The sequence below is a fragment of the Nothoprocta perdicaria genome, unplaced genomic scaffold (genome assembly GCF_003342845.1).
Source record: "Nothoprocta perdicaria isolate Ctin4 unplaced genomic scaffold, notPer1 scaffold_50, whole genome shotgun sequence".
Taxonomy (NCBI): Eukaryota; Metazoa; Chordata; class Aves; order Tinamiformes; family Tinamidae; genus Nothoprocta; species Nothoprocta perdicaria.
Window position 1 is genome coordinate 3104037 of NW_020455755.1, and position 20296 is coordinate 3124332.

Sequence of the window (20296 nt, forward strand, 5' to 3'; positions counted from 1 at the left end):
CTTCTTTTCCCTTCTTTTCCCTTCTTTTCCCTTCTTTTCCCTTCTTTTCCCTTCTTTTCCCTTCTTTTCCCTTCTTTTCCCTTCTTTTCCCTTCTTTTCCCGCTTATTCTCTTTCCTTTTTTTTTCCGTTTCCTTTTTTTCTTCTTTTCTCTCTTTCTCTATTTTCCCCTTCGTTTTTACTTTTCTTTTTTCTTTCTTTCTTCTCCCCCTAGCCCCCTTCTTTTATCATTATTTTCATTGCTGTCCCGCAGACTAGTGCGGCAGGGCCAGGACTGAGACCCTTGAGCTCGGGAGGACCCGCAGAGASGCAGCAGCCGGTGCCAACCTCGTAGTCGCTCTCAGTCTTGGGCAGCTTGAAAGTGCAGCCTGGGTGTTGCTGCCTCCCTCGCTAAGCTGCTTGGAAAATCAGCCTCCCCAGCTGCCCCAGGCCCTTTGAAATGCAGATACAAATAATCATTTAATTTGTACACAATTAAGGGTGACTCTCTGCAATGTTGTGGGGTTTGGGGAGAGGATTAAGGAGGGAAATGGATGCTATGGGGTGGCAGATAAAGCTTCTAGGGAGGTAGTGGCTGCGGTCTAGACATGCTTGATATTGCTTTAAAKCAGCCAACTGCTGCTTTATCTCGTGGAAGCATCATGAAAGGCTTAAAGATAGCAGGGTAAAAATGCTGGTCCCACCTGAAATTGCATTTGTGTCCCAAGAAAATCCAGCTAGGGATTGAACTGCCTTGTGCTTAGGAGACTTTTAATAGGTGGAAACAGGTCTCGGGACTCCGTGGCCTCTTTTTTTTTTTTTCCTGTTTTTCTGAGCACAAGCAATCACTGCTGTATTTGTTAATCTGTTTAGTTAAGTCTCTCTGAGCCTTTCATGCTCAACCCAAAATGCTTGTAATTAGTCCCTTTTTCGCTCCCATTGCCTGTGAACACTGCAGCTTTGCCCAGGGCTGTGCGCAGGGAGGGTGGCAGATGCACCCGCAGGGTCCCGGGGCTCTGCCGTGGGGCTGTGAAACGGCCCTAATGCTGGAACCAGGCGCAAAACCCGACCTAACCCGGGCTGAAACACTTCCTTAGAGACCAGAGCCACTCTTTCAAGGCTGCATTAGGGAACCCATTAGCAATTTTGGGGCTTTATAAGCGTTTGCTTTAAGTGTGCTGCTCAGACACCCCGCGRTTCAGACTGTACCGAGAGGGATCAAAGGGAAGGGAGAGTGTCACCGGTCTCGCCGCCGCGATCCCTTCCAGCCCTGCAGGGCTGTATCTCSGGGTAGTTTAAAATTGCCACTTGGTTGGAAGAACCACCCTTTCCTTCTCTGGAGGGAGAGATAACCGGGTTATCAGAGGAGCTTACGCTGTCCTTTGCCTCCTGGAAGGCGAGATTAATAAGCATGAGAATGACAGAGCTGCTGGCCTGTGCAGGAGTGTTCACACAAGGCTCAGCACCCATTAATATTTCGATAAGTGTCCTTAATCAGGACGGTGTTGTGCCTGTCGTGCTGGCACAGTAAGGAGCTGCTTTAAAATATATGTTCCCAAATGCAGGTTCGCAAGGGCTGATGAATATTGGATGCCCTTGTTTCATTGTGGGGAAGACCCAAAAATCCAGATTTTGTTGTTTCGCTGTGCTGAAAAATTGTTCTTTGTGGAATAGAAAGGGCACTGGTGACCTGAATGTTATCAGTAACTTCTGTTTCAGTGTATTCTTTAGTAGATGTATTTGACTAATCAGCTCTGACTTTCAGACATCAGCAGAAATTGCTCTTGTGTTGACGCTTTTAGTCAGTAACTTAGTCAGCTGCTCTGGGTTAATTCATTTCAGTTTCATAAGGATTCAAATTGATTTCTGAGAGACTTCTGTTTATCAAAGTGCTTAAAATTGATAGTCATGACTTGCGTAATGGAGCCCTGCCGCTGCTACCCAACCTAGCAGGGCTTGTGCTGGTTTGTGAGCTTCATTTTTGTGGGATGCAAAGTTCACTTCAGCCTACTCAACTCCATAGCAGCTGMTGGGAAGATAAGAAAAATGTAAAACTTAAGACAGTCTGTAAATACTGAAGATTTTTTAACAGCGGAGGCTTGTAGGAATTGCYATGGATGTCCTCCTCGCTTCCTGCCTGCAATCTCTTCCCTTTCCCCCTGCCAAGCTGGAGGGATCTCCTTCGTTGTGGGCACCCCTGAAGTGGAAGACAGAAGTAAAACCTATGATTTCAACAGCATTGTTTTCAGCAAAGGGTTAAAGAGACACAAAGCGCGTTCTTGTAGAGTAAACCTTGCAGCTTGTTGTGCTCTCAGAYGTGATTGACTTTCTCGTAAGTGACAGCCCTGCTTGGTTGGAGGGTGGGGAAACAGCATTTTGCAGAGGAAGTCACAGCTGGGTAGGTGAGCACAAACAGTGCCCTGGGTTGCCTCACCAGCTCAGCCAGACCGGGGTGTCTTCAGGTCTGCTCTGTGTTTTGACCCTGGTTCCCCTTACAKAAATAGTCTCCTAGGCCACACGGCCAGGGTCTTCGCGCTAGAAAATGCCACRACATCTGACATTAAGTTATCCTGTGTGCCAGGATCCCTTGCATGGGCAAACTTGCATCCACTCCYGATGCTCCTGCAGCTGGAAAACCTTGGAGATGGGAGCACGGTGCTGTGAGCTTCCCCAGAGCCCCGGCTCGTGACGCCTTCCTGTTGACAGAGCAGGGCTGCACTCTTTTCTCTTATCTTCCTCATTTCTTCCCCGGTTMCAGTAACACCAGCACAACACGTAAAAGGCTCCTTGCCACCAAGCAATTATTAAAAGTGCCGTGCAAATAAGCGGTGGCAATTGGGAGCAAAAGCAGCGCACGTGTGTGCTGCAGAGTTGATCATTAACTGCATGAGGGCTGTGTTGTTCCTAGCTCCTTTTCCTGTTTGGCTTTTCCTTTTATTCCCCAGGAAGCTGGGGGTATTTGTCTTGCTGATCCTTCCTGGTAGGGGCTTGGAAGAGGGACAGAGATGCTTATCAGATGTAGCATCAAAAATGAGCAGCAAAGTGGTGTTTGGAGGAGAACCCCCCTGCATTTGAGTGCCCAGGTTGTGCTTTGAAGGGCACATGTGGCCTCTCCAGCTCTACATTTCTCCAGGCTTCTGCAGATGTCCCTGTCTCTGGAATTGCTGGCGTTTCCCTAGGGCTGCAATGATCCGCAGAAAAGGTGCCTTTGGGGCCAGTGAATAGTTAGGCTGCCTGGGATTTTTTTTTGAAGAACTCTGTTCCCGTGCACCCTTAGCAGGCAGCCTCTGGCTAAAACACTCCTGTTTTGAACAGCTGCGGGCAAACTTTCTCTTTTACTGCTTTTAACTCATGTTTGYGGGGTTGGAGAGTTGAAAATCCGGTATCCTGCTCTGCGGTGGGCTCTGAAGAGTTGCCATCTCCCCTGCATCACTCTGGCAAACAGCCTTTAAGTTATTGGTCTGTATGGGCTTAAAACCAGTTCAGCACGTAGTTTTTCCACCTCATAACGTGTACAGCATAAAGCTGGAACTCGGGTTTCCAGGCGGGCTGTTTTGTAGCTGCTCGCTGAAGACTTTCCGCAGAGGCGGGTTCAAATGCATTRCTAGCCTTAATTTTGAATATTTGTGCTTTTGCTGAAGCAGCCGAAAGAGAGCTCTCTGTGCCTGCACGTGGGCGCTTGGGCGCAGCAACGCGGAGGGTAGCTGGAGGCTGGACGTGGTTGCTCTGCGGGCACCTGTTGCTGCTGGGTGGGATTAACCGTGTGTTTGTGATAGAGAAAAGGTCCCGGGCACGGAACAACCTGCAGCCAAGGGGCATGGGGGAAACGCAGGAGCCGTGTGGGGGAACTACAAAGTTAAGCTGGGCCCTGGGGTTTCCCTAAGGCTAGAGGTAGTGAGCTGAGCCTGGGAGATCTGCATGCAGAGGCTRCACTTGTTGGCAATGGGCAGCTTTTCAAATTTGGGCATTTTTAGGTGTATTAAGGCCGCAGTGGTTCAGTGCGTTTTTGCTGTTTATCCCGTGCTTATGTGACCCCCAGCAAYACAGCGTTCAACCCTTCGGGACTTTTGGTTTATTTATAATAAGCCGTTTAAGAAGTGTGCTTTTTCTCAAAACCTTTGTTACAAACAGAGCAAATCCAGGGAGTGCAGACCCATAACCTAGTTAGTCTTTTCTTTCAAACAAATGATCTTTGTCGCTGTGAAGTCCCCAAGTCCTCRGTTGTTCACAGGCTCCCACAATGGCTTAATGAGCTCCATATCGTCCCATCAGTGGGTGCTTGCTGGTGTCTTTASTCTTAATGACTCCTTGCTTCTGCGTTTTGTTTACACACTGCTGAACTTCAGGGGTTTTGTTGGAAAAGCAGAGGTTGATTCCATGGGAATTTTGCAGCGCGGCTCCTGCAGAGTCACCAGGACAAATCGGAGTTGGTCCCAGTGCTGTCCTGGCTTGTCCTGATGTGTGGATGAGGACTGTTGAGATGAGTTGAGCGTTGATTTACTGCTTGCACATCGGAGCACAGCTGACTGTGGAGCATCTGTCTGCCTCCCGTTCGCAGCGCCCCTTATTTAGCAAGCACCCTGTTCCATGGTCTTGACTGTATTTCCTACCTCTCCCTATTGCTTTCCAGGGCTAGGAGAACAAATTTCCTGTCCTTACTGCTTGTCACCCTGCAAACTCTCTCGGTTCTTACAAGGGACAGCGGGGGACCTTGGCTGGGCYGAGCTTAGCGTGTAGGGACTGGAGGCCGTCACGGTGGCGCGAGGCCAAGCGCCTGCTGGCGTCTCGGGGCCGCCCTCAGCCTCCCCGGGCAGATGGGCCTGGAGGAGGTTCTTTCCATCAGCAAATGAAAAATGACCTTGGAGAGGGGAAACTTCCTTCGCACAAAGTTACAGATAGAGGACAGATGGGAAACTGTTCCTGAAAATTAAGKTTTTTTACAGGGTTTCTTGAACTAGACACTGGGTTGAAATAAGCCCAGTGTTGCAGAGTTTAGCCCAAGTGTGGTGATTCGTGAAGAGATTGTTATTGGCCTTTTTTTTTTTTGCCTTTGTTTTTCTTCTTTTTTTTCTTCCTTTTTGCGTTTACGAAGAGGTGGAGAAATCCCAAACCGGAARGCAGAGCAGCTGCCTCCTTCCGCGTCTCCCAAAGGCTGGTTAGTCTAAATAAAAACAAATCACTTGTCAGCGCCGTTTCGGGCCTCCCTCCTGTCCTGTTGGGGATAGGAGAGCCGTAGGAAAGCGAAGCGAGGGTGGCGCTGAGCCCTGCAAGGAGCAGGGTGCGGGTCCAGTACGCGGTGAGCATCCGTCCGAGGTGCTCCGTGCGGCAGCTCCGTGTGGCTCCACGGGCCATYGACGTGTTCCAGTCTCTTCAGTGGGGAACGGGGACAAGAGGGTGGCCTGTCACCAGTGCCCGGCTCAAACCGGGGCCAAAGCTCGACGCAGTTGTGATGATACCATCTCCTGTGTCCTTTGTGTCTCCTAGCGCATCGCAAAGTGTTTCCTAAGTCTCTAGAGCTTCAAATTAAGCAAATACCGATTTAAGACTTTTTTTTTTTTTTTAACCTATTTAAGAGCCCTTTTCCTAAAGCACACTGTGTCCCAGCTAGAGACTTCTCTGTGCTGGTGAGACACAGTGGTAGTTGGTATTCCAATGATCCCGCTGCTTTTAATGGGTGTTTTTAAGCAGGTTTATGTGTTTTTAGGAGATGTGAAGACTTGAGTTAAGAGCTGCTGAAAACTGGCTGCCAAACAGCCCAAAGTGCTAATTCAGATAAAATTTAGCACCTGAATTTCACAGGGATAAACACATCTGGAATCCCTACCCTCTTGTAAAATAAACCTTTAAGACCTAGTCAGCTGAACTTGCAGGGCTCTTTCTTAAGTTAGAAGCTCCCTGAAATGTATTTGCAAGTTAAGTGCTGACGTCTGCCTGAACCGAGAGGCTCAGTAAGGTACCAAAAGCATAAATCGACTTGGGGCTGTKCCCAGGAATGGCAGAACCTTCCAAATGATCCGTATTGCTGCGTTTCCCTTTATTCGCTCTTTGTAGCAGTCAGATACCGCTTTTATTTAAAGCTGCTAAGCATAAAAGGCCCGTGAAGCTTCGGACAGAGCTGTAGTTCTCCCATCTGTTGCTTGGAGATGTCCCAGCCCTGCTTGGAGCAGCCTCCAGCGAAAGCCCGAGCGCCGCGGTCGTATTCGACACCCCGCAGCCTCTCTTCTGCTTAAAATGATCTGCGGTGAGTGATTAGTGGAAATTATCCCAGCAATAAAGGACTCCCAGTAAGCTGATCGCTGTTCAGGCAGCCGCAGGAGAAGTCAGTCGTCTCCAGGAGAACCTGCTGCCTCGGTAGGGAGAGAGTCGCGTCGGAGGGCGATGCAGAGCCGGCGTGTTGGAGCGTTCCACAGTTCAATGTTCTGGTCTGAGCTGGAGGGTTTTGCCTGATGTCTCTGCAGGCTGATTGTCGCTTAGGCCAGCGAGGTACCGGCGTGGTGTTGGATGTGCTGGAGCACTTGGGTGCTGGCGATGCYGCGGGTTCTGCCGGGCCCTTGCGCCGACCTCGGCAGGGCTCCGGCCGTCACCGCGTGAGGCTCCTGCCGGGGCAGGATACACCTTTTAAGGACTGGATTAACCCAGTCTCAAGTGTGCCCCACAGGAGCGTTGGATTGCTTTAACCCCAATGTTGCATTGCTTTAACCCAAAACAATATTCTATGTCTTCTGTTTGCAGCTCGAAGTATGTATGTGTGTATTAACTGTGGTGTTTGGGATGGAARGAAAGACACAGAATCCACTGAAGTGTCAATTCTAAGATGTTTCTGATCCTCTTTGATGCTTTGTCTCTGCTTGTTAATTCAAACATCAAGATATTGTCCTCAGCCTTGTTAAAGTTTGTTTTCCTTAACAGTGTCTCTGCTGCTCCATAAAATGGAGTGGCCGAACGTTTAAAAAGCCGTGATCACCTCCCGGGTCATCCCGGGAGGGAAGAGATGGGACCCGGGTCACTTGTAGCTCCAGGAAGAGCTGCCGAGAGCCCCTGGGTGCTCCCTGCCCTCTCGCACTGCTGGCTCCACAGAACTGTTCCCTTTGCTCATCCGAAGGGTGGCGAGTTTTGTGCTCCGGTGCAGCCTGTCGTGCAGGGATCAAATAGCCCTCGTGCATGCGGAGAATGCGGTGCTAGGATGAGGAAAAGGAGAAGTGCTGAGTACTGCAGAAGTTAAAATACTGAGCAGAGAGCTTCCTTCTCTTTTACGCGTCAAATGTAACAGCCTMTTGATGTTTTTTGATGCTTTTGGTAAACAAGCATCTGCTTCTCTTTAGCGCAGAGGAAGGGCTCATTATTCAGCATCGATGCCTTTGTGTGGAGACAGGCTGATCCCTGTTTTGCCGTTCTATTTACGGGCTCCGTTAATGTATTTACTAAGTATAGGCGGCGAGGCTGTGATTAGAGCCAGGCTGCTCCCACAACACGAGTGCTCCGGCCTGTGCCCGGCTCCGTCTGCCTGTGCTGGCCCTCCTGGCTCCATCCTGCCTCCTGGCTTTGTGTATTAGCACCCGTTGTGGTCTGCTCCGTGCAGGTCATTGCGAGGGAAGGTGGCAAGGGCAGCCCAGAGGCCAAGGCCGCTCTGTGGCCGTGCTGGCCGTGGGCAGCGCTTCCTCCTTAGCTCCAGAGCTTCCCCAGAGCCACAGCTGGTTTCTCATCACATCCTTTCCCGCGTCCAGGGTTGCACCGGGGGCTTTCGCCTCGCTGGTACCCTGCAGCTCTCGATGGCGGCTGCCCGTTCAACGCGACCGTTTCCAAGCCCACGAGGCTGGCGTTGTGGCCAGCCAGATCGGGGGCTGTTTGGGACAGTGCTGGACAATGTTTGGCATCGGGAATAGCGGGGCTGGTACTGGGATGCCCCAAGGTCCTCCCCTGTGCGGGTGATATCCTGGTGCTGGCTCAGGCGAGTCAAYGGTCTCCTTCCATCTTGGAAGCGCAGGGCATAACTTGGTCTAAATATAGCTGCCCTGGGACTCGGCTGCCACMGGGAGGGACAGCGTGTTGACCTCAGCATGTCTCGTTGGGCTTCTGTTACAGTAATCCGGAGAGCCGCGGGGTCCCGCTCGCCGTGCGTGGCAGGACGCGGCCGCCCAGGCCAAACATGGGCACGTCCACACGGCTCTGACTCCCGGCCGCATGGAACCTGTCGGAAAATACCCCGTGTTGGGCACCTTTAGAGGCAGCGGGGAGACCTGCCATGCTTGGTGCTCGTTAGCCCGCTGCCCAGGGACGGGTGAGCCCTTGGTTGTGGTCAGAAGAGCGGAGCTGTGTAGAGCAGCGCCGCTTCAAACCAGCGGCAGGGAGGTGGCTGTGGTTTGAGGATGGTTGACCTGGCATCTGCTGGGTGGAGAGGCAAAGGACAGGGACGTGTCGAGCAGGGCTRCTCTCTCTCAAATTAACTAATAGAGCAGCTAATAGGAAAGCTCTGCTGTTTTCTTTGTTCATTGATGTGATGGATCTTTGAGTGGAGTTTCCTCACCTTGATGGAAGCGTTATTTCTGAAAACGTTTTGTCCTGGCCATGGAAGTTGGCTACGTTTTGCACGGAAGGAGCCATTCGGAGCGTGGCACGCGTGGCAGCAGAACCCCATGGAGCCTTTCCTTGGGCGCAAGTGCCCGCTCCGTGAGCCTTTAATGCTCCGTGAGCATTAAATCATGGTATGAACCAGCAACCGTGGATGTTTGAACAATATATGGCACCAGAAGAATGTCCTGCAGGGCTATAATCTGGGAATATCTTGACTCGGAGACCCGCAAGCCTTTGGGGACTATCATGTAAAACAAATTCTCCTCACAGCCTTGCTTCCGCTCTGGATCTCTTGCTTAGAAAAATGCACTGAATCAAATTTCTTCTGTAAACATTGAGTGCCCGGATTTCTCAATAAGCTCTCGAATTGTGTCCGCCGCCCTGTTTCCCGCCTGGAACTGTCCTGCCTGGACTGCGAGAGAAACAATTTGTGTATCCCTCCAGGGCTGGATTGCGGAGCGCTCGAGAGCTTTGTTTGCACAACTTGTTTTTCTGTTGCTTTTTGTCATATTTTGCTTTCCCCTCCCCAGATGGGTTTTCTAAAGCTGGCTCCGTAACTGACCATCAGTCAGCAAAAAGCCCTCTGATGTTTGGGACTTCCTTCGTGTTACGTGACAAGGTGGAGAGTGAATGAAGTTTTGGGTTGCATGTGGAATCGGTGCATTTCACTGCCGAATAGCTGTTCTTTGAACCCCTCATTTGGAAAGGTCTTTGTCCCCTCCTCCGTGTCCCCTCCTCCATAGCAGGATGTCCCTGTGAGCAGCGGCGGGGACGGAGCGTGTCCCAGAAGGAGGAAGTTGCTCCCGGCCGAGGCGCTGGCAGGAAGCGACGCACGCGGGCTCAGTGTGGAGAAAAGCAGCAGGTTTCATGTGTTTGTGATGAACAAACGCCAGCGCTGCCGGGGTGCACCCGAGGGGACCCCGGTGCCCAAACCAGAGACCAAAGCCAGGCGGAATACATCGCTGGGAKGAGATCAGGCCGCCAGGTTGCAGACCTTCCCGTGGTTTAGCTGCCTCTGGGCTTGTGCACCAAGCTCCACCTTGGAGCAGGGAAGTGCCCCTAGGCAGCTCCTTTCCGAAGAGGGAGTGGGAAAGAAGATGCAGACGTTGCAACACGCGGAAGCGCCGCGTGGCCAGCGATGGCCTTGGAGAGCCACGGGCCACCCTGCCCTCTGCCCCGGGCCTCTCAGCCCTGCTGACCGAGTTCCCGAGCCCACCTCGGGACCTTGTTTTGCTCCACGTTGGGTTCTATTTTGGTGTCAGAGAGGCCCGGGCTTGTCCGCATGGTGCTGCCAGCTGACCCTGCGAGCACAAATGTCAGCGCAGGGCGCTGCCGAGCTCTCCTGCCCGCTTCCCTTTCCCTGTTGGGGTGTTTGACTCTTTATTTATTAAATTAGTGGGGATAAGAAGAGGTTTGTATGGCCTGTGAACCTGTCTACCTGTCTACCTGAACAGAACCAGGTGCCAGCATCATCCCCTAAGGAGCAGAGGCTTCAACTGGAAGTCAAATATTGCTTTCCTTGAGGTCGTTCATTAATAGTCTTATCATAAGCAATAATTAAAACTGGGTGCCTTAAAAAGCAGGCAAGGGAGAGAGAGAGAGGATGYTTATTGGAAAAGCGTATCCTGACAAAGGGATAGTTAATTGTTCCCCCTGAAAACACAAGGAGCAAAATGATGATTTAGATTTTCCTCAAGGAACAGTTCCCAAATATTCATATCCCTATCGAGACCCTCATTTCTTAGGGTTCAGAGGGAGCAGAGCACAGGAATGGAGACTTTTCTCCTTAAAACCGTGGCTTGGGAAGAGTGTGTGCAGGAAAACCAGCTCTGCCTAGGTCCTGGTGTGAGGGGTGGGTTGATCCCATTGGAGCAGGAGGAAGGAATGTGCATGGAAACAGCTTGAGGTGCTGAGAAAAATAAGAGGCTCCTGGGTTTGGGGATGGGGAAGTTCCTCTGTTCCCACCACGTGCAGCTGAAGCTGCTTCTCTGCCAGGGTGAGTCCTGGCGCCCGCTCCGGGACCYTCGGAAGAGCCGACCATCCATGCCAACCTCTGGGTTTTGGTCTCCGCCTTGGTTTTGTGGGTTTTTTAACCCACAGATTAAAGGAGCTTGATCTAACAGGGCAATAGATAAGATATGAAATGTGGAGGAGATATTGATCTCATAGGAAGCGCACGTGCGCTCTCCTCCCTGCGGCCCGCCGYGGCTTCCAGGGAGGCTCCGGAGGCGCCAGAAACCTGCCCTCCAACCCGGGGAAGGAGCCAGGCACCCAGGACTCGGTTCCTCGCGGGCACCGCTCGCCCTGGCCGGGCACACGCGGGTGCTCGACGGCTCCCGACTGCGACCCTGGACCCGCTTCCCTTCGGCAGCGCTCGGTTGGGCAACCCCAGCGTGACCTTGTGCCGCTTCTTCCCGTCATCCCAGCCGCAGCAGTACCGGGACTTGCCTCCAGAAGACACGTAGAGAGGAGAAGCTTTCAGTGCCAGCGAGGAGCAATCCGTGCCTCTGTCTCCTCTGCAAGGCCMTGTCCAGGCGTGCACATCCCAGACACGCTGCTCCCATTTGCTCTTGYGCTCCTCTCTTGCCTCTTTTCCTCTCCATGCTGATGACCATCTCCACTCATTCCCACCTTGCAGGGAGTCTTGTCTTGTCTTCTTGGCCTCCCAGCTCGATGAGAAGGATCCGTTTTGGACTMTTCATGTCAGAAATGACATTGCTTTTTAGTTCCAGCCTTAGCAGTTCAAGCTTGTGGTTCATGTCCCCAAACAAGGTGCTTGGTAGCCTTGGTGAAGGTGATTCCGCGGGAGGATGGACCTGGTAGGAATCTCTCTAGTGCTGCAGCAGGTCCTCAGTTCAGGCAGGTGGCTGATAGCAGAGAGCTGATGATAGGAGAAAGTGATGGAAGTGAGAAGATTTTTAACCTCTCAGCCCTCTAGCCACATGCTGCTTTATTTACTAGAAATAAGTTGCTAATTCAGCCTTCCGGGGAAGCCTCGGGCACAGGCTGAAGGGTTGCTAACATTGCTGGCTGGCTTTGATGGTGGGATTAGCTACATGAAAGTTGACTGTGACCACGCTGTTGTTTGGCCTCCCGTGAGCTTGAAATGTGTTTGGGGGGGATTTGTAGAGGAAAAGGGAACAGGAGGGGGTGCCTGCCGACTTTCGCCTTGATTTTCTTGTCTCTGGAAGCGCCCCTGCAATGCAGAGCCTGCTCTTAGCCGCTCCTGGGAGTGCTCCTCCAAACCCAGAGGCCACTGCTGGGTGGGAACCTATGGGCTAAATGAGGGTGAAGATCTGGTGAAGTGGGTGCCTTCGAGAGCTCCGTGTTTCTGTAGCATCCAGGCTTCAAGGAATTGTGCAGCTCGAGGGCTTGCAAAGGGTGCATCTGTGGCCAAGATCTAGAGAGGCTTGATCAAGAATTTTGGCATGAGAAGGGGCCATGTTTCCCACGGGGAAACATCTGTGCTCAGTGTGCCCRATGGCTTTATTTTTGTGTTTGTTTGGGGTTTGTTTTTAGCATAGAGAAAAGTCTCTGATCCATTTTAATTTAGGAAGGAGGTGGGTTTTCTTAGTTCTCGCTTTGTTAAAGCATCCACTGAAAGTTTAACATCTGCTGTARCTTTAGAAAATAAGAGTCCTGGGAGACACTTTGTCACGGGGCAGGGGTGCTGAGGTTATGACAGACACTGCAGCCTGCACACTGGGATATGCCACAGGCCTAAAAGGAGGGGGAAAATCCTTTATCAGTGTGCATCTGCTTATCTGGAGCTCAGAGAATTTGGAGGTTCTTTTTCTCCTGCCTCCCAGGAGAATGGAGAGGTGCCCAGGAATGTGCTTGAGGTTAGAGGGGAAGCCAGATTTGACACACGCTTTTGTAATTCATGCAGATAGAAAAAGGTACCAAGCAAAACCCCTTGYGGGGCATTCAGCCTCGGATGAGGAAGCGGGAAGCCCACACGCTCCGGCCGTGCCGATTCCTGGTCCGTGGGACATTGGGGAGCTCTGTCACCTGCTGAGCCCTGCGTGGCCCCGAGCAGGTCCCGGGGAGGGTTCCTGGCACYGGGAAGGGGTGACATGGTGCGTTCTGGTGCCTACCTGCCTTTTGTAACTCAGGGTTTCTTCACATATATGGAGGGGCTTTTTTTCTTCTATTATAATTTCCTTTTCCTTTGCCCTGAAGGAAAGGATTAATCAGCCGTAAGTAGAGCAAGGAACTAAGAGCTTCCTGGTGCGTGTTTGCTCAAGAGGGCAAACCAGCATCTTCATGGAGCCAGAGAGGCGCATGGTGCCAGGRACTCCCCTGTCCTCTCCTGCCGCTTTCCGTGACCATCCTGTTACTTGGGAATTAACCTGCCTTTCTTCARAGCAGGCCTGGCTACCTCATCTATCCTGAGAAAAGCAGGAACCCTGGGCCGTACAAAAGCATCACTTAATTGCAGGGTGTGGAAAGAATCCCCCTTCTTCCATGAGCCACTTGAAGAAAGCTCCTGAAGACTTGTGGAAACATCAGTTGTTCTTCAGATCTTGCAAACTCTTTATTGCCCCTTTCCACCAACTTGCCTCCTCATCTGACTTGAATAAAGGGGCAAAATAAGACGTCTCAAGTTGGCAGTGTTCCAATTTTAATTTATCAAAGTCTTTGTGGGTTATTTAGCATATGATTCATAGCTGGTAGTTTCATGGTCTCATACCCTGTCATGCCCACTGACTCTGCTCGCCCTAATTGCTGAAGGGAGACCTTTGTTCCTRTGAGGTGTCAGCCGGATCTGAGCCACAAGGCCCAGGTTTAGCAGGACCCATCYCGGCCCATCTGTTTTGAATGTTTGCAATACATCTTTGAGAGGGAAGAAGAAGAAAAGTGTCCTTTAGCCACAAAATATTTTGGGTCTAAATATCTTCTTTRCAGAACAACAGATCATTCATTGAAAGAGTGGAACCTTTCCTGTGCCCTTGTCTTTTCCTTTTGTTTTTCTCCTCTAAAAGCAGCTCTGTGAAGCTCCCTGTTCACTGTCTGTCCCTTCCCTTGCAGCATCAGCGAAAGCTTCCTCACTGTGAAAGGTGCCGCGCTCTTCCTGCCGCGGGGCAATGGGTCTTCGACTCCGCGCATCAGCCACCGGCGCAACAAGCACGCAGGTAAGCGCGCGGCTCCTCGGCGCGCTCCRCCTCTCCATGCACCTTCCTTGGCTTCTCTCACACCACATCACAGAATCGCAGAATATCCAAGGTTGGAAGGGACCTCTAGACATCATCTAGTCCAACCTGCCCGCTCAAGCAGGCACACCTAGAGCATGTGGCACAGGGTGGCATCCAGGYGGGTTTGGAAGACCTCCAGAGAAGGAGAGTCCACAACCTCCCTGGGCAGCCTGTGCCAGGGCTCTGTCACCCTCACAGTAAAGAAGTTCTTCCAAGTTCTTATCACCAGATAAGGTGCTTTAGTGCACGCCTTGTGTCAAACAGAAACTGGGCATTCCCATCGCCAAAGTGTGAAATTCTGAGCTGGAAGAGACAAAATAGCCCTCCCTTGTCTATCAAAATGAAATGAATGAATGACCTCATGGCAGCAGCCGTGACACCATGGAGAGCTGAGAACAGGGGTGCTGTGTCGCTCAGAATCTCATCCCATGGTTTCTGTGCAAGAGCGGGGATGGAGGGTCATGCTCAGAACCTGTGTGTGTTGCACGGAGAAACTCGAGTTAAGTTATGGGGTGAGTAACAGTCCTTCCTGATCTGAACCTCTGAGGATGGAAGAAAGGGAGGAACTTAGCTCTGAGCCAGTGAGGGTGACTGGTCTGAGTTGCGAATGGTGTGAATAATACGGGGTAGTCAGAATTCTGCCCCTTTATCTCCTGGAGTTTAATTTGTTTTGTGCTTTGATTCTTTGTTTGAAAGGTCAGTCTGAATAATGAAACTCAAACATTTCAGGGAAGGTTGTTTTTCCCTGTGCATGTGGTGCTTATTCATGGATGGTGCTTTACATGGATCAGATAGCGTGGGGTTTTTCCCTTACAGTAAACAACCACCAGGAAAAAAATAATAATGAATATTTGAGACTTGCATATGGGGCAGAGATCAAATCAGAGACTCTGAATTCAGTTCTGTCCTTTACCAAGAAGTGTGTTCTTGTTCACAAGGAATGTGCATGTGTGCAGAGAATGTGCATGGCAGCATGGAGTGCCTCTGCTTCCTGGGATCCTGCAGCTGACTTGCCTGAGCTCTGGAGAGCCTGGTGGAAAACAAAGTCTCTTGTCTAATCAGCACAGGGCTTTGAGAAGCCAGGCTGCCAGGAAAGCAAATCTGCTCTGTTGTAATTGCTTACAGCAAGATGTTCTGTATTCAGAGAGGCTGTCTTGCCTGAGGGGTGGGATTTTTGTTCTTAGAAGGTTCTTTTTTCTTCTTGTCTCTTCAACGTAAGGGGTGAGGTTTAGCATGGCATCAGTACTTCCTTCCTCAACGTCCTAGCTTGTTAAATGATATTAACAGTACAGTATTTAAGGCACTTGGAGATACCACTGACAAGTGGCTTTAATATAAGAACGTGCATCACGTTTCTTTCTCGGTAAACTTCTCTAACACGCAGTATGTGCCAGCAGATATCAAGAGATCAGCCTGTCTCCTTCCCAAGCAAAATGCCTGTGCTACCCCAATTTAAGAGTGATGGAGAGAGGTGAACCAGCCATCCGCAGGGAGCTCGGGTGGTTTGTGGTAGAGAAAACTCTCCTTTCTTGGCCTCTGATAATCCGTGCTCAACTTTTGTTCCCTTGTGAGCATCATGTGACTGGGCTCTGGCACACAAAATTGGAAGGGGGTGGGGAGTGGGCATAGCTTTCCAGTGTGAAATTGCTGCCTGTGGATGCTATGGAGTTTCAGGTGGCTGCTAGAACAGTATCTAGGAAGGGTCCCTCGCCTTTCCMACCTCTAAATTCGTCAGAAGTGCATAATCCAGCGTAAGAAAAAGGAAATGTGTGGCAGGGAATAATGGGCACCCAAACCCCTCTCTTTAATTGTGTCACCTTCAGAAATCATTGGTGGGTTGACTGACTAGATAAGGCAGCAGCTGCCCGTGCCCATCTCCAGGGTGGTCCTGAGCTCCGGGCTGTCGGCCAGAGCGGCCACCTGGAGCACGAGGACCTTTATGTTGAACTCGCCCTTCCCTGATTCCCGCTGCGTGAGGGTCTGAAACCTGCTGCAACAGGGCGTCATTGCCGAGATTTTGCCCAGATGTTGACACGGGAAAATCCTGTTCCCACTGCACCCCTGGGAGATGACACATCCCATGGRTGAGGTGGCCCTTCCTGCCTTAACTGTCCTCTGGATAATTGTCACTTATGGAGGCGAGTGCCAGCTGCTCCAGCACTGAGGACAACAGCCTTGGCTGGGAAGTTGCTCCAGGTGCTCTCAGCTCCTCCGTGCTTGTGTGTGACTTTCCTCACACTGCCCATTTCCATTTCTTTTTTCCTCTCCGGCCTCTCCACCCTCCAGTCCCRGAGTGTTTCGCATGTGTTTCAAGGCAGAAGGGAGGGCAGAGCAGGGATTGCTCCGTCCTGCACAGCCCTCTCCACACAGGCTCGTGCCTGTCCCAAGAGGAGAGAGGCAGCGGCCGCTCTGCAGCCCTGCACTTCCATCAGCTCTAAAATCATCTGGCAGCTGGGTAGGATGCTCTCACTGGCCAGYGTTTCTTTTCTTCCACTTCCCTTATGTGGCAATTTTGGATGCTGCTCCATGCCCAGTATCTCCTTATTTTCGGAAGTCCATGAAGCCTTGTGCTGGATACCTTCTCCAACAATCTTGCCCTTCCCTGCAGTGTTACCTAAGCTCAACTTCCCATCTGTGTAGCAGGGAGAGAAGGTGGCAAAGACTCCTCCTCTTACTGCTCGGTGCCACCTGGCAGCCTTCCCTGCCTTTCTGGGAACGCAAATTAATTTCCTAGGTAATGATTGGAAAAGTAGCCTGCTGCTGGAGGTGTTGCAGCTTCCTGACACTCACGGAGTGATGTGTTTAGCAGAGGAACCCCTTGCTGACCACTGACCATGTGATGCTGCAAAGCCTGTGCAGCAAAGAGATCTTTAGGTGGGGCTGGTACGTAAGCAGATAAGAGCACGTGGTGCACTGAGCTCGGACTGAATCTCATCGAAGGCAGTACTTTTGTCTAGGCGGGAGTTGTGCAATAGGTTAAATGTCAGCGTGAAACCGGTGGAAGATTCCTGGCTTGGTGAAACACATGGTAGGATTGGGGGTTGAACCATCATGGGACGGGAGTCATTTCCGCCCAGCTTACCTTGGCTTCTAAAGGAGAAAATGATACCGAAACACTTCCTCCTCCTTTTAGAAGGTAACAGGAGTTAGGAAAGAGCGTGGTTAACGGGAACAGGTGAGCGCACAGAGCAAGGAGCAGCTGACTAAGAGGCAGAGAGGAGCTTTGTCATCTCCGGGTGGGTGGAAGTGGCAATGCTTATGATGACATGTCAGGTTTCTTGGTATAGAGTTGCTCTGGCTGCACAAGCCAGGAAGCTTGCATGTGACGTAAGACTGTTTTTGTGCCCTTACCTTTCTCTCTTTCCCCCAGGGGATCTCCAGCAGCACCTGCAGGCCATGTTCATCCTGCTCCGCCCAGAAGACAACATCCGCCTGGTGAGCTGCCTTTTTGCTTATCTGCAACGCGCGGGTTAAAATCCACTTGACGAATACACCTGCATTGCTCCTGTGAGCAGTGGCACGGGCGTGTTCGCGTGGTTTCGTCATGAAACGTGGGGAGGCTTTGCAGCTACAAGGAGAAAACGTGGCCAGTTGCAGAAGCGCCGCTTACTGGGTTGTCCAGAGGTAAATCGTATGGCTAGAAACTTCTGCCCTTTCTTCTGGTCTTCACGGGCTTCAGGTCCATGTGCTGAGCACTTGTGCCCTCAGAAAGAATCGTAACCGTTGCTGGAGAAGCTGGGCATGTTAACTTGGTGTCCCAGGTACATCAGGAGTCGGTAACTTGTGTTTGATCAGTGTGAACACTTGCCCTASCCCTCGTTCAGCTGTTTTTCTCACTGTGGTTTCCTAATTATTTCTGCATATTGATGATATGCACGATATCAATACGATATCTCATATCRATCCCCATCTACCTGCTTTTCTGGATCATTGCCTCCTTTAATGATGTAATGAAAATTAGGCGATGCTGGGATTTTTTACTATTAATGTACTGTCCCGAAGACCTCTGGAAGCTGAAGTGCAGCAGCAAGGAACTGGCATGAGAGCTGCTTAAGCACTCTTCAAGGTCAGGCATGACTGCAATGTCTCTACATCTCACATCACTCGGTAGCTTGGAGTTCCTTTCCTGTGTTGTCTTGGTGCATCTTAGCAACCTACGCCCAAAGAGAGATTGCCAGGGTCAGAAGTATCATTCTGGCACCTCTGGCTTGCAGAATCCTCAGTGAATTTTGCAGGGGATAGACTTAAGGATATACTTAGAGAAGAGCTGGGGATACTGCAGAACGCTTTAGCTTTAGAAAGCACCGCAGAAGATATTTTGCCATTTGAGCAGTCTTTGTAAGCAGCTTGAAGGACCTGCTCCTCAACGTCGTCAGGCCCACCTTGCACTGCTGGCGTTCAGTGAAGCTGATGGGAATGGGGGATCTCAGTGCTTTGCAGAACCAGAGCCGGGGTTAGAACGTTGGAAGCTATTGAACAAGTCATTGTTCAGCAATATCACTGGCTACATTGTGTGATTTGGGACAAATTAGCCTTAACAGCTGAATAAGGACTTTGTGGGCTGAGACATAAACCCTTTTGTTCCGAGCTGCATTTGGAATGCTAAAATCTTGCAGGAGGTTAAGTTCGATAGTCTACTTGAATCTAATTGATTCTTGACGAACGAAGGGTGTGCAGAGCTGCAATAGACTCTCTCATAAAATAGTAGATACCAATAAGATTTGAAATATAAACAGTACTGAGAGAGATGCCTTCTCTTCTTGTGTTGGCTGCTGTCATTCAGAGGGCAGCAGAGGAATCTAATCCTCTCCAAAACCTACACTTAGATTTTGGAACAACTCTTGTTTCTGTTGGAGCTCTTGGCAGAGTTTTTGTAGCCTTTCATGAGAGCAGGGTCGGAGCAATGGTACCAGTGTAAGATCAGGAGGAAGGGGGAAAATGRGTTTGAAGTATGCAATTTGATTGAAAGCGCTCTGGGAATTGGCAGAGTAGGGAGCTGTTCACTTATGTGTTTAATAATGAAACAAGACTTCTAAAAGTCTTCAAATCCAGTATCCCGGTGAGAGATGCATTCTTGTATGAAGCACTTGCTGTTCGATAGCGTGAAAAAGATGAAAGATCGATCTGAGCTTATCTGTTGGAATGCGCTGTTGATAAGGATTGATAGAATATCACAGGGTGCTTTTGATGAGAAAGGATTGTAGCAGTGCAGCGGGAGGTAAAGTTGGACTGTGTGTAGGTAAAAGTTGCTGGTCCTGGAAGGGAGGGCTACAGAGGACTTCTTGTGCATGCACAGACTATAAATAGCTTCCCCAAATTGAGGGGAAGGCTCAGCTCTATGTAGAGGAGCTGTGGAGAAAGAGCTTTTCATCTCCTGGCAGTTCCTGGAGTTAGGCCATCCTCCATAGATTGACTCTGATTTCTAATATTCTCATTTAAAAGGCGTCAAACGCTTTAGTTAATGGTTGTGCTCCTGCTGTTGAGTGAGTGTATCAGCTAATTCTTAATGAAAAAGTTGGAGACCAATTTCTGATTTGAGGAGCATGTCACGACTCTAACAGTGGTTTTTGAGATAGGCTGGTTTAGAACATGAAGTTTGCTGCTTTATCATTCATAAGCTYAGCCAGATACTCCCCTGACACCTCTTTGCTTTGTGTAAAGGGTCTAAGTGTTAGGTCTATAGACAACCCCAATAAGACTTGTCCGTTTTCTCTTAATTGTCCCTATGAAAAGCCCACCCCAATGACTTGAGGCCGCACGACCTTTGGCCACTGCTTGGCTCTTCTAAAGGGTCTTGTATTAAAACCACACTTCTAATTACCGCCAGCCAAATTGGTTTAGCAAAAGTAAGTTAGATTATGCTAATCCTATTGCTGTTGGCCTGGCCTCAAGAGGAGCAGAACAAAACTCTCGTGTTTGTGCCCCAGACACAGGGCAGCTTTTGGCCGACTGCTCCCGTTTCAGACAAGGCTTTGTTTCTGTTTGAGGTTTGGATCCTAACGTAGGRAGCAGCTTTAACCACCAAGACCTTGGTGATTGCTTGCTCTTGGAGGCTGAAGAGCACCCTTTCTGTTTTGCTACAAGCAGGTAGTTGTAGAAACAGCGAGCCCTGGCAGAATTCGCACCTCCAAGGCCTCACCACCTTGATCCTCTCTGTTTCCAAAGGAATCCCAAAGACTCAAGGAGCAAGAAGGAAAAGGCTGCTGGTTTTAGCATGCCTAAAGAGATGGGGTGGGCACGGTGTCTCGCTGCACAGAGCACATCTGGCTTCAGCATTTGGGTGGTTTCTGTTGGTGTCCAGTCCTGTGGGACGAGTCCAGAACACCGGTCAACGCTGCCTCCTGCCTGCACTTGCTCTTCCACCCCCATCTCCAGAGCTGCTGCGCTGGGAGGCTTTCCCCACCGCTCTCCACGTGGTCTCCTRCCACTTGTGTGAAATAGCAGTGTGTTTCACGGCCACGTGCTGCTTTAAGCTTCTCATTAAATGCTGTCTTGTCTTGTGGTACGGAGTGACTGGCTGCTGGATGGGCAAGGTGTGAAGGAGGTAGGAGGT

At 50.6% G+C, this 20296-nt stretch overlaps 1 protein-coding gene across 1 annotated transcript in view; it reads left to right on the top strand.

The window, feature by feature from the left end:
• SSH2 (slingshot protein phosphatase 2) overlaps positions 1-20296 on the top strand; it is a 52528-nt gene that overhangs the window by 11768 nt on the left and 20464 nt on the right. The window contains exons 3-4 of the mRNA XM_026047907.1: positions 13580-13683; positions 17114-17178. Coding sequence (XP_025903692.1) covers positions 13580-13683; positions 17114-17178 — 169 coding nt within the window. The remainder of the gene's footprint in view (positions 1-13579; positions 13684-17113; positions 17179-20296) is intronic.